The following is a 14,863-nucleotide window of genomic DNA, read 5'->3' on the forward strand; positions in this document are numbered from 1 at the left end:
TATGTAGTGTCTCTACTTTAAAGAGTCCTCTCCTGCTGATGTTCAGGTGTATATCAGTATGTAGTGTCTCTACTTTAAAGAGTCCTCTCCTGCTGATGTTCAGGTGTATATCAGTATGTAGTGTCTCTACTTTAAAGAGTCCTCTCCTGCTGATGTTCAGGTGTATATCAGTATGTAGTGTCTCTACTTTAAAGAGTCCTCTCCTGCTGATGTTCAGGTGTATATCAGTATGTAGTGTCTCTACTTTAAAGAGTCCTCTCCTGCTGATGTTCAGGTGTATATCAGTATGTAGTGTCTCTACTTTAAAGAGTCCTCTCCTGCTGATGTTCAGGTGTATATCAGTATGTAGTGTCTCTACTTTAAAGAGTCCTCTCCTGCTGATGTTCAGGTGTATATCAGTATGTAGTGTCTCTACTTTAAAGAGTCCTCTCCTGCTGATGTTCAGGTGTATATCAGTATGTAGTGTCTCTACTTTAAAGAGTCCTCTCCTGCTGATGTTCAGGTGTATATCAGTATGTAGTGTCTCTACTTTAAAGAGTCTACTATATTTACTTTGAATTACTGGAAATGAGCTAGTTCAGAGGAGGAGGGACTTCCTGATTTATCACTGGAAAAAGAAACAGCCTCACAAAGCCAGTGTTTACATTAAAGGTGGGAGTCAATGGTTACCAAAAAAACACACAAAGATTCAATGAAAAGCCTCTATAGGAGTTGTTATCTGTTGCAAATCTGATTCAAACACAATCTCCCACACACACACAAAACCTGCAGAGCAACATAGCTCTGAAGGCTTCAGTTACTCTGGAAAAAAACACACCCTCTGAGCACACACTGGCCGTTTCTCAATCGCGAGTACACATGCTGCAGAGCAACTATTTCAAGTATACTACGTCAGAGTGGCGCAGAATGCTGGGCATTTAAACAGTCCTTCGGCACCACTCCATGACGTAGTACACTTGAAATAGTTGCTCTGCAGCAGTTTTACTTTACGGCCAGTGGCACGTTTACTCCGAATTAAGATCTGAGGGACAGATTACAAACAATAACGTCACCACCGCTAAGCTAAAGGTGGCTAATGTTGGGCTATAAAGGAACTACAGCACGGTCACATGACTTCACGTCACCACCGCTAAGCTAAAGGTGGCTAATGTTGGGCTATAAAGGAACTACAGCACGGTCACATGACTTCACGTCACCACCGCTAAATTAAAGGTGGCTAATGTTGGGCTATAAAGGAACTACAGCACGGTCACATGACTTCACGTCACCACCGCTAAGCTAAAGGTGGCTAATGTTGGGCTATAAAGGAACTACAGCACGGTCACATGACTTCACGTCACCACCGCTAAGCTAAAGGTGGCTAATGTTGGGCTATAAAGGAACTACAGCATGGTCACATGACTTCACGTCACCACCGCTAAATTAAAGGTGGCTAATGTTGGGCTATAAAGGAACTACAGCACGGTCACATGACTTCACGTCACCACCGCTAAGCTAAAGGTGGCTAATGTTGGGCTATAAAGGAACTACAGCACGGTCACATGACTTCACGTCACCACCGCTAAATTAAAGGTGGCTAATGTTGGGCTATAAAGGAACTACAGCACGGTCACATGACTTCACGTCACCACCGCTAAGCTAAAGGTGGCTAATGTTGGGCTATAAAGGAACTACAGCACGGTCACATGACTTCACGTCACCACCGCTAAGCTAAAGGTGGCTAATGTTGGGCTATAAAGGAACTACAGCATGGTCACATGACTTCACGTCACCACCACTAAGCTAAAGGTGGCTAATGTTGGGCTATAAAGGAAATACAGCATGGTCACATGACTTCACGTCACCACTGCTAAGCTAAAGGAGGCTAATGTTGGGCTATAAAGGAACTACAGCATGGTCACATGACTTCACGTCACCACCGCTAAGCTAAAGGAGGCTGATGTTGGGCTATAAAGGAACTACAGCACGGTCACATGACTTCACGTCACCACCGCTAAGCTAAAGGAGGCTAATGTTGGCCTATAAAGGAACTACAGCACGGCCACATGACTTCACGTCACCACCGCTAAGCTAAAGGCAGCTAATGTTGGGCTATAAAGGAACTACAGCACGGTCACATGACTTCACGTCACCACCGCTAAGCTAAAGGCGGCTAATGTTGGGCTATAAAGGAACTACAGCACGGTCACATGACTTCACGTCACCACCGCTAAGCTAAAGGCGGCTAATGTTGGGCTATAAAGGAACTACAGCACGGTCACATGACTTCACGTCACCACCGCTAAGCTAAAGGTGGCTAATGTTGGGCTATAAAGGAACTACAGCACGGTCACATGACTTCACGTTACCACCGCTAAACAAAAAGGAGGCTAATGTTGGGCTATAAAGGAACTACAGCACGGTCACATGACTTCACGTCACCACCGCTAAGCTAAAGGAGGCTAATGTTGGGCTATAAAGGAACTACAGCACGGTCACATGACTTCACGTCACCACTGCTAAGCTAAAGGTGGCTAATGTTGGGCTATAAAGGAACTACAGCACGGTCACATGACTTCACGTCACCACTGCTAAGCTAAAGGAGGCTAATGTTGGGCTATAAAAGGAACTACAGCACGGTCACATGACTTCACGTCACCACCGCTAAGCTAAAGGCGGCTAATGTTGGGCGTGATGGTGTTTAGTCGAATCATTTAGACCAGGGGTGTCAAACTCAATTTCATCGCGGGCCACATTAGAATTATGGTTGCACTCAAAGGGCCGGTGGTAACTTTAAGACTATATAAATATACATAATAAATATATAAAATAATGTATTATTTTACAATATTTCCTCTGCATTGGATTATTATCGGATAGGGTAATAACTTCATAATTAACTACGCCTGAAAGCATAAGTCTAGTAAGTAATTACAAGTCTCTTCAGTGCGCATCTCACAAAATGAGATGCATTGTGGAACATGTAGTTTATGGGCAACGTGCTCCTGTAAAGCGGCACGTGACCTTATAATAAACGTATTATATTCTTTGCAAGCTCTTGTGGGCCATCAAAGAAGTGGCGGGCCGGATTTGGCCCCCGGGCCTTGAGTTTGACACCCCTGATTTAGACACTTGTTAGCAACCACCATTTTAGAGCCTATTTCTCCATCTTGGGTATGTGTGAAAACATTGTGATAAAAATAATAATTACAAGCTGCTCCTGCTAACCAGAGAGGAGGCGTTTCATTCCTCAGCAGTTTGTAACTCAGTAGTAATGAGTCATTGTGTAACTGATCGGCTGGATTACACGTAGATCTTTTTTCAGACGAGACATACAAAACTGGAAACTCCTGCAGTGACACAAGGACTAACAGAGGTGTGTACACTCATCAGACACAGGAGCATTGTGAAAGAAAAGACATCGGACATGTTTTCTATAGGGCGTACAACTGACTAGAAATCAATCGGCGTCTTTGAGTTTTTAGGAAAGTGCTATATAAGTGTCATGTATTATTATTAATATGAAATGGACTGGAGAATATGTAAATTGGGCGGATTATCAAAGTAGCAAAAAGCCCATCAAAGTTGTTTGTTTACTTTTTAAATGTTCACTAATCGCTACCCAAGAACCAATTCCATTACTTTTAAAACCCTATTTTTTTTTTTTTTAATAGAGACAAAAGTACTATCACTGCTGCGAAAGAAGTCGATAAATTATATTAAAATGTAACTGGAAGTTAACATTTAAGTGGTTAGGACTGGGCGATATGAAGTATATGAAGAATTGCTGTACCTTGATACATAGGGTTGGTTATTGGTGCTTACAAAATACTTTCTATGATTGGATTTTCTTTACAAATAATCATCAGTTATGTGGATATAATGTGGGTAATGGCACATCCGTTAATGGGATGCAGCCGTTAAAACGTCACCACTAATGCTAAAAACCACAATGAATGTGGATATTAGTGCTCTGGTAATAGGCGTTACCAGAGAGCTGCACATAATGTATCTTCCATCAAACACCATGAAGGCACTTCATATTCAGAGCCACAATAATGAAAGATTGTGATTTACCATTTCCTGGACTGAAAACAAATACAAAATACATGCTCAACAATATTCTCTGTCATTCAACACTTGGGAAATCCACTAAATGGATGAATTATTCGTATTTTGGGGCAAAAGCCAATTAAAATGTACATTTGGTGTCTGAATTATACTCTATTACTGAAGGAAAGAAGAAGATATAACAGCTAACTCCTAACTTTCTTTAAAGACCCCACTCGAAATAATCGGAGAGAAACAGATTGTAAACATTTGATCTTTTCTATAACGTCGTCCATGTTGTTTACCCTCAGTTGAAGTGAAGCTAAATGCCCCTCCCTCCCCATCATCATCATCATTAGGGAAACACATCATGTCCGCTGAGTGCTACAATTAAGTTAACATGGATCTAACATCGTTTCTGGGAACATGAGAGAAGGACTGAAGGACTGAAATAACCCCAGCTGGCGCCAGAACACACGGACACAGGAGGACTGTTTACAGATAAACAGAAAGGTGCGAGATGAAGAAATGTAAGCAGCCTGGAGAATGACTGGAGTTTAGAGAAACCAAAGAATCAGAGCAGAAATGCCCAAATACTCCTCTAAATCAAGATCAAATAACTCATGTTGGTGGTGTCCGCCAGAGATGAATAAAGGTGTACGTATAGATTTCTGGAGACCGAAACTAATAGATGTCTTGAGAACCTGAGGAGAGTCTTTTCGTGACGATTGAGGACGACAGGAACTACTTTTTAGCCAGCTTATCTTCGGGAAACCTATGAATCAGAGCAAAAACGTCCCCTAAATATTCCTCTGATTCAAGATAATCTTAGGTCTGCCTTATGGCACATTTCCACTGCAGCGGGGTAGCCCCGTTTAAGCGTCCCTAAGCGTCCTCGCTCAGGCCTCGGGCTGCCTCGCTGGCCGTCCGAGGCCGTGGCGCATTTCCATTACAGTTTAGGACCTGGGGTAGCAACGCAGTGTAGGCAGGGCTCCCGTCGAGCTCCCGCTGGATTTTATCATCCCCAATGAGATGTAGGAACGTCGTCACCTCCTCGGTCGACCACGGTGTGCTTTTCTTTGACGTTGCCATTTTTGTAGCTCCTCCGTTTATAAAAATGCTGCAAGCTTGCTTCTAGATGCGACGCTAGGGATGATCTCGCGCGCGATCTTGTGACGATTCTCTCTGACCAATCAGCAGTCGAGAGTGTTGACGTCACTAGTTCAGCCCTGGTCTGATAGAACCACGATTTTATGGGGCCGGAAAAAGAGGGGAAAAGTACCCGCTAGCCGGTGCTAGGCTATATGGAAAGGCCACCAAAAACTGGCCTGGCCGCTTGAGGACGCTTAAACGGGGCTACCCGCCTCAGTGGAAATGCGCCATTAGTGTCCAGATATGGTGACAACAGGAAACTAACCTTCAGTATGTCTTGAGAACAATACAATGAGCAAGAAGAGTGTTTTCGTGATGATTGAGGAAGACAAGAACTACTTTTTAGGAGGAGTGTTTACAGATAAAGAGAAAGGTGCGGGATGAAGAAATGTAAACAGTCTGGAGAATGACTGGAGTTTAGAGAAACCAAAGAATCAGGGCGAAAATGTACGCAATTGTTCCTCTAAACCACATGTGTCAAACTCAAGGCCCGGGGGCCAAATCAGGCCCTTGGTGGATTTAATTTCGGCCCGCAGGATAATTTCTAATTCCTATTAGATCTGGCCCACCGGTATATTGCACGCACACCTTCACTCCATCCTGAGGGTCTCCTCCGCTCAGAGCCTGAGCCCAAACATTGATGACCTTGCACCCAAGATGAGACGCCAAGTATCTGAGCTAGCATCACAGAGCAGCACACTGAGTTTAATGGATGCTTCCTTCTGCACTTTCGACAACAGGGCATGTTTGGTTTTCTCTTTGAGGGGAATAGTTTTGTTGAAGCTGTTGTTGGCCTGTGGGGAAATGTACTCATAAGAAATGACTGTGGAAAAGCTGCAGATAGAGCCATAAGAAATGAATGCAACTGATTATTTAATGTTGAATGTTGTTTTTAAAGTAATTTCCTGGTATTTTTAATGTAATTTTCTGGTATTTTTAAAGTATTTTCTGACAGTTTCTTAACATAACTTTCTTGTATTTCTTATGCAACTTTCTGGCATTTAAAAAAAATCTGTTTAATGACATTGATAATAATTCCTTTCATTACTTTGACTTTTTAGATCTGAGAGGTATTATAATCCTATTTGTCATTATTTCTTCAACAACACAAGACTTTAAGAGGCTTTGTACGTTAAGTCTTTCTTGTTCCTACATATCATGTCTTTGACCAACCTATGAAATCAGACCAATCGAAGCAAGAAAAGCTCTCTAAATATTCCTCTAAATTACGATGATGTCCATAAATGATGACAGAAAAATGAGGCCTTGAAAATTACTACAACGTGCAAGGTGAGCGTTTTAGTGACAATTAGTGAAGACAAAAACTACTTTTAGGCAACTTCCCGTTAGCAGTATGTTTTTTGTACACAAACATGCTTTTAAAATTAGTACAACTGTCTGCAGCAAGGACAGAAACACAATCAAGTGTGTTGATCAACCATCTCCGTCTTTATATCTAATATAACTTCAAAAATATACTTTATACTCTCCATTTTCATTGAAACGACAACATGGTCATTTCTGTTTTGGAGTATTTTTGTTAGTTTTTACTTTATTCGTACAATTTGGACATCGTTTCCCTTGGACTCCACTCATTGGTTTAACTTGTTTTCTGCTTCTTACATTTGGCTGGTTTTGTCTTGTTCTTGTTTTTCTGACACTATTTTATGATCTCCGCCAAGGACGTCAAGTTTGATGTCTGTTTTTGTCTCTGGTGGGTTTTTAATTTCTCAACAGCCTTACATGTTTTGATCTAAAACTGCAGTTAAGTATAAATTACATTTCATTTTGCACAACTTGTCCATCCATGTGTCCAGAACAAATGTTCCACTTTAGGAAGTTATTTTATAGTTATTTGACCGATATTTGTCCTGTTCCTACATTTCCCAAGATGCTTTTCGATGTGTCGCTTGAGTGACGCCATCATGAGGCGACGTTACAGGCGTATAGAGGAAGCAGCAGCATTGTGGTCAGGTAAGGTGGTTTTCATTTCAAACCTTTATTTAACCAGATTGGTCCCATTGAGATCATAGATCTCTTTTTCAAGGGAGACCTGCAGCATATAGGTTCCACATGAAACAATAAAGGACATCATACATTATATTTACAGGATACATTTACATAGTTATAGACATTTACAAGTGGCCATAGTATCAACAAGCATTTCATTTAGCCTAGCTTTAAAAACATGCAGAGGAATGAGATTGCTCAGTTTCAATTCTTGCTGAAGACTGTTCCAAGCAAGTGGAGCTGCACATAAAAGCTGTCTTACCTAAGACAGTCCTTGCTCTTGGCACATCTAACAATACTACATCATGCGATCTCAGACAATAGCTGCTTGCAGCTCTCTGTGTTATCAGAGAGCAGATATAATACGGGAGTTTACCCACAAAGCTTTATAAATAAACGTGTACCAGTGACTGAGCCTCTTTACAGTAAGTGATGGTAGACCTGCCTTGGCATGCAGGGTACAGTGATGAGTGAGTGCTTTACAATTCGTGACAAATCTCAACGCTATGATAACGCTATGAACTTGTTATTGAACTCATTATTGAAACCACTTCGGTTTTTTGCATTCTATAAATGAACACGTTTTTTTGACAGGAAATACTGTCAGTAGTTTACAGAAAACTCACCGTGGTCTCTTCATTTTAAACAGAGAGGTAAATCTATAACTTTTTTGTAGTAAAACCCCAATTTTCAGTTGTAAGCGCCCCCCCCCCCCCCCCAGGGCTCACTTCCTCAAGAGGAAGAAGCCAAAATGACTAAAGATTAACCAACAAATGGGGCTTTTTGTTTTAATGACAAACTGAAAGCATTACTTTGGTTTCAGTTCCTGTTTTCCTCCAGTGATCAAGCCAATAGAACTCATTTCGTTATATCTTTTTGTCATTTTCTGCCAACAAATGATCCAAATGACAGCATTTTAATTTGAAATTTGGACGAAATTGTGTAAATCGATCAGTAATTAAAACAAAAATGTTCTTTTTACTCAACTAACTACCTGTAGATGGTGAAACCAGAGGAGTAAAACCCCCCTGACTTGTTCCCCCACCGTTATCTTGACTATGTATAATAACAAAGACCATGTTTGCACTTCTATAGCCCGCCAAAACAAGTATCGTCAGGTCTGAGTTGAGCCAGATCGTAATCAAGTGCCGATACGGAGTATGAACACGGGGCTTTTGGGTTTGAATGGGAAACTCCCGGCAGAGAGGACAAACTGAATTGTTAATCAATGTTTACGGGTCATTATAACCTCTGAAGCGTGGCATTGTGGGTAATACGAGGCTTCAGGAGTGATGATGAGCCACACCCTGAAACTGAGCTCATGTTTGTTTGGGAGGGCGGGAGAAACCTGTCTATCAACAGATAAAACCTGTTCTTCAACAACTCTGAAACACTGCGAGAACAGGGAGGTCACAGCAGAGGAACAATACTGTGAGAACAGGGAGGTCACAGCAGAGGAACAATACTGTGAGAACAAGGAGGTCACAGCAGAGGAACAATACTGTGAGAACAGAGAGGTCACAGCAGAGGAACAATACTGTGAGAACAGGGAGGTCACAGCAGAGGAACAATACTGTGAGAACAGGGAGGTCACAGCAGAGGAACAATACTGTGAGAACAGGGAGGTCACAGCAGAGGAACAATACTGTGAGAACAGAGAGGTCACAGCAGAGGAACAATACTGTGAGAACAGGGAGGTCACAGCAGAGGAACAATACTGTGAGAACAGTAGTGCTGTAGCAACGCGTCGACTTCAAAATATCGTCGACGACATATTTTCGCGTCGACGCGTCGCTACACACACGTGGGTCACCCAAAGCAACAAGCAGTTCGCAATCGCACTTCAAACACAATGGAGACTGAAACGGCTACCACCTCCTCCTCACAGGATTGCGCACAAAGCCCCCAAACGAAAACATCTCGCCCTAGGTCTTCAAAAGCATGGGAATATTTTAAAGTTAGTCCAAAACGCAAAGATATTTATATATTTATATCTCACTGAGACTGCTGCATAGCCTAGCAGAAGCAGCAGCTAGCTGTGGTGGCTACCATTAGCAGCTAGCATTTGCTCTCCGATTTTTACATAAAATGGAATTATGGATTATAAATTCAATCATTTTTTTATACATAGACGTTAAAAACCTATGGATTAACCGATTCAGCCGCGTTTTTTCTCATTTTATTGCCATTGAACACGTCTTTTGATCAGATTACGGCGGTGAGACGATCTCCCGAGAAGCTCTGTGAAGGTACGTGTTGTGATGACTGTATTTGCTTCCCCTGTCGCGAGTCCGGATCACTCAGTGATGATACTATATACCTACATAATCTGTGGAGTCTCAGCTTTAATCGGATATATTGTATGTGCAGCTATGATAAGTAATAAGGGTACTTTTATCTTGAGTTCTGTGCCAATGTCCGTTAGCATTTTTCGCTCAGGGGTCATTTAGATGCTTCTTATGAGACTTGTATTTTGTTTTGGTAAACATGGTTTGTATCGTCAGTTAGCTGAGATTATTTCCGTTAATCTGGTATAACACATTAATAGGTTCTTAAATATTAAGATCCCTTGAGACACAGTATCGTGAAAACAATTTTTTTTACATTACGTTTTTTTTACATTACGTTTTTTATGAATTGAACAACAGAAAAATAATCGTTAGATTAGTCGACTAATCGATCAAATAATCGCCCGATTAATCGTTTTCAAAATAATCGTTTCCCCCCAGCACTAGAGAACAGGGAGGTCACAGCAGAGGAACAATATTGTGAGAACAGGGAAGTCACAGCAGAGGAACAATACTGTGAGAACAGGGAGGTCACAGCAGAGGAACAATACTGTGAGAACAGGGAGGTCACAGCAGAGGAACAATACTGTGAGAACAGAGAGGTCACAGCAGAGGAACAATACTGTGAGAACAGGGAGGTCACAGCAGAGGAACAATACTGTGAGAACAGGGAGGTCACAGCAGAGGAACAATACTGTGAGAACAGGGAGGTCACAGCAGAGGAACAATACTGTGAGAACAGGGAGGTCACAGCAGAGGAACAATACTGTGAGAACAGGGAGGTCACAGCAGAGGAACAATACTGTGAGAACAGGGAGGTCACAGCAGAGGAACAATACTGTGAGAACAGGGAGGTCACAGCAGAGGAACAATACTGTGAGAACAGGGATGTCACAGCAGAGGAACAATACTGTGAGAACAGGGAGGTCACAGCAGAGGAACAATACTGCGAGAACAGGGAGGTCACAGCAGAGGAACAATACTGTGAGAACAGGGAGGTCACAGCAGAGGAACAATACTGTGAGAACAGGGAGGTCACAGCAGAGGAACAATACTGTGAGAACAGGGAGGTCACAGCAGAGGAACAATACTGCGAGAACAGGGAGGTCACAGCAGAGGAACAATACTGTGAGAACAGGGAGGTCACAGCAGAGGAACAATACTGTGAGAACAGGGAGGTCACAGCAGAGGAACAATACTGTGAGAACAGGGAGGTCACAGCAGAGGAACATACAGGTGTATTTCTCTGAGGTACAACTTCATTTTGTTGCATAACTTCATCATAGATTAATAGTGGACTGAACTACGACTGCATTTCGTAGGGAAACGCTGTGTTCAGTAAACAAATGACCCTTGAATTCTCGAACAGATCAAGTATCAAAGCCCAAAACGTGAAACCTCTCGATAGATAGATGATCCTTCAATTCTTGAACGGATCAAGAACTGGTTAAAGAAGAGTTCAAACTCATGTACAACTTCAACAGAGATGCACAATGACAAGAAATGATCATTGGATTCTTGAATAGATGGGAAAGATGTAACAAATATTGAAGAAATGTTTAAATATAAAAAGGCAAGACATCTAACACTGGCTCCATTTGAACAAACACCCGAAAAACAAGTTGAAAAAATGCAAAAGATGAGTTGAATTCCTTATTCAATTAAAAGCAACCTCCACAGCCATAAGCTGTACAGATTAGAGATGTTAAGATTCACCGATTCGCATCGGTGCACCGGCATAAACGTTCAAGATGCGAGTGCACCGGTTGAAAGAGTGCACATCGGCTACAGTTTGGGTTGAACCGGGTTGAACTCGCGATGCATCGATTGCGTAGCGTCTTTGCATCGGTAAAAAACCGATTCATTCATATAAAATCCCCTCATCTTGTCAACGCTAAGCAGAGACTATCTTTGATATTTGCTTCGCCACTACGGAGGCCGAGAGTCTCAGTTATCAACACACACGGGAGTTGAGGAGAAAGAGAAACACAGCGCACCGAAAAATACCTACAAATCAAACGTTTGGCAACACTTCGGATTGTTCAAGAAAGACGGTGTAATAGTCCTTTATGCTATATAGTTGACCGCAGGTCATGGAGAGTAATAAGGTATCCGTAGACCTTTGTATGAGGTATCTTTATTACTTAACAGGTCTACAGCCATGATACATAGATCCGTCCTAGATGCGGGCTTGCATACACACAGTATCACTCCGCAGCCGCGCCCCATCAGTAACGTCCTGATGGTATATGTGCGCGGCACTATATACTACAGACGGTCAACTTGAAAAATCGCTCGCAAATTGTTAACGATGCCGAGCCGCTTTAAAGTACACAAGTAGTACGAGGAACTTAGCGACGCACATAAAGAGGCGACATGGGGTCTGCGGCTGAAAAGAGAAACCTGAAAGTTAGACATATGAGTTAAATCACTCAGTGAGGTGTTCTGTCAGAGAGAGTGGTGTTTAGTTTACAGCAGCCTGTGACGGCCAATAATAGTTTAAATGTCTTCCTTACTGTAAGCAGTTATGAAATACCTGTTTGTGAAAGGTTATTTGTATTCTTTATTGTTCATATAGAACCCAATGCTTTCTGCTCACTGATGAGTTAGCCTATGGATGAGTGTTAAGCACATCAGGCTGGCAGCTGTATGGGCATTGCACAATGGTAGCTGTTATTTGCACATTGTTAATCATGAGCAATGCCTCCTTACATTGTTTAACTGTGAGGTGTTATACAATTGTACTGTAGCCTACTCTGGAGAGCTTTTAAAGTTAATTTTTTGTTAATGTATGATTTGCTGTATATAAGGAATAAAACAAAAATCCTCTGTCGTACCATATTGAAGTATCATTATTTTTGTATCGTGTTGAATCGTATCGTATCGCACCGAATCGCACAATGTTGAATCAAATCGTATCGAACTGTATCGCAACAGGGGTGAATCGTATCGTATCGCATCGCCTGGTCTTTCAAATGTATCGTTAATGTATCGTATCGTGGCAACGTATCGAGATGCGCATCGCATCGGCCTCAGTGATGGAGATGCACATCCCTAGTACAGATGCATCAGAGCTGATTTAAACACGGCACATTTCATTGAAATTCAAACAGCTTTCATTGTAAGAAAACGTTTTTAGAGAGAACTTGTCCTTAATGGTACTGCTACTTTTATCGATACCGCTTATCGATCCGGTCCTTTAACGGTACTCTTATCGGTTCTTTTGAGAAAAAAAAGGTAAATTAACTAAACAACTTGTAAATAATGTGAACCAACCAAGTATTTACTTCAAAAATACAGTGGTACAGAGCAACAGGCATTAGGCGGTTCTTTTGGAGGAAGATTGAGGCTGTGGTGGAACATTATGGGTTTACGAGAAAGAGAGAGAGAGAACGTGATGGAAGTCAGGGAGGAACTGCAGGTACAGTCACAAAATAATGTAGGCTTAATAACCCTATATCTATCCATCTATCTAACAGTGTTTCTCAAACTTTTTCATATCAAGGACACTTAACCAATGAAAAAACACTCGCGGACCACCTAACCCCACAAATATCCAAAATCACATCGTTTTTCTAGAACAGATTACAAATCGCCTGAAAATGGTACAAATAAGTGGCAACATGTGTGATGAAGGTGTTTTGCTGGGCTATATCATACAATCGCAAACTGGTTTTATGAATAAAGTGAAACTTAAGCTCGCTCCATTGCGGAGATATTCCCGCGAGAGTGCGTAAAACTTTAATTTATTAATTTATTTAAAATGTGAAATTGTACCAATATACTCACGGACCACTAGGGGGCGCTCACGGACCACCAGTGGTCCGCGGACCACACTTTGAGAAGCACTGAATAACAATAGTCTTCATTTACAATATAGACAATAGGCATAATTGTAAAACAACATACATCTATTGCAGTTATGATGTCATTAACATACAATTGTATAAAACACAATTTGCTTACATCTTTGTTCTCTTTTGAGAATCAAACAAAAACAGATTTAAAGTAAAAAAATAATGCAAATAAACAAGTGAAATGAACTAAATTGCTGAATTGCTTTTAATTCACTGGCTGGAGCAAAAAGTGAACAACGAGGGAAAGATTGAACAAAGAGAAAGCGTAGAGGACAGAGAGAGTAAAGAACAGGAAGAAGACAGAGAGACTAAAGAAGATGGAAGAGAGGCTGCAGGTTATGGAAAGGAGAGAGACATGGAAAATTAATGTTGACAATGTGTTGTGATCATTTTAGCCTCTTCTGCATGTCCAGATCATTAATAGTAACAATCAACTGATTCTTATGCATCACACTTTCAAAAACAATGTATGTTGCAGCCACTGACATGGTTTGAAATCAATATTATCCAATGTGTGACCCCCCACAGGACTTAAAAAGCACCTAACTCAGGAAAATCCCCAAAATATAGGGGGGTATCCCCCGAGCCCCCTTAGCGTGTTTGGACCTCGTTATTTAGGAAATCCTGGATACGGCCCTGTGTGTGTGTGTGTGTGCGTGTGCGTGTGCGTGTGCGTGTGCGTGCGTGCGTGTGTGTGTGTGTGTGTGTGTGTGTGTGTGTGTGTGTGTGTGTGTGTGTGTGTGTGTGCATGTAGCAGCCGCGTGTGTGTAAACTGCCCCGCCCCCTCACACACAGACGGCCGGGGTGTCTTTTAGACTAGAAACGGAGTTGGCGAAACTAAAACTGCAATATAATGTTTATGTAGCAATAATACATGACATATATTTTTTACATGTCTCCAGTACCGATAAAAAGACCGATATCGTCGGAGCTTAACGGTACCGCTGTCTTTAATAATTCCACCGCGGGGCCCGTTTAATACCGGGGCTCGGTACCCATCCCTAATCCCACATGATAAAGAAGGACACGTAAAGCGGTCGCAAACAACAATGGCGGGCATGGACAATTTGCAAATGAGTTCTGCCTTTTTTAAACTGAATTTATCAATAATTTGACAATAAATATGGGCGAAAAAGTCACTTGTCCGTCAGACACGTCAATGGAAAGACGTACTTGTCCGATATTGTAAATAACACGTCCCGGACGATCGGACGTGTGTCAATTCGCACACTGGGTTTTGCAATAAACTCTTTAAACTAACTACATGTTTGGACTCACCCAGAAGAGGAGGTTGAAGAAGAAGAGCAGGTATTTGATGCATTTATTCACGGCCATGGTTTCTATCTGTCTTTATTCCCTTTTCCTCCTCAGTGGCTTCAGGAATCTTTTCTGCGGAGCGTCGAAACACACACTGACTCTGCTGCGGCCGGATCCACCTGTTTCCTATTTGTGGGAGTTTCCCTTTAGATGCCTCCTCCTTTCCTTCCCTACACCCTCCTTTCATTTCCCTTCACTACCTGCAGAGAT

At 41.9% G+C, this 14,863-nt stretch overlaps 1 protein-coding gene across 1 annotated transcript in view; it reads right to left on the bottom strand.

Annotated features, from left to right (window-relative positions):
- LOC117558276 (tetraspanin-8-like) overlaps window positions 1–14,863 on the bottom strand; it is a 28,295-nt gene extending 13,432 nt beyond the window's left edge. Inside the window, exon 1 of the mRNA XM_034234340.1 lies at window positions 14,615–14,863. Coding sequence (XP_034090231.1) covers window positions 14,615–14,671 — 57 coding nt within the window. The 5' untranslated portion in view covers window positions 14,672–14,863. The remainder of the gene's footprint in view (window positions 1–14,614) is intronic.

Source organism: Gymnodraco acuticeps, unplaced genomic scaffold (assembly GCF_902827175.1).
Source record: "Gymnodraco acuticeps unplaced genomic scaffold, fGymAcu1.1, whole genome shotgun sequence".
NCBI lineage: Eukaryota > Metazoa > Chordata > Actinopteri > Perciformes > Bathydraconidae > Gymnodraco > Gymnodraco acuticeps.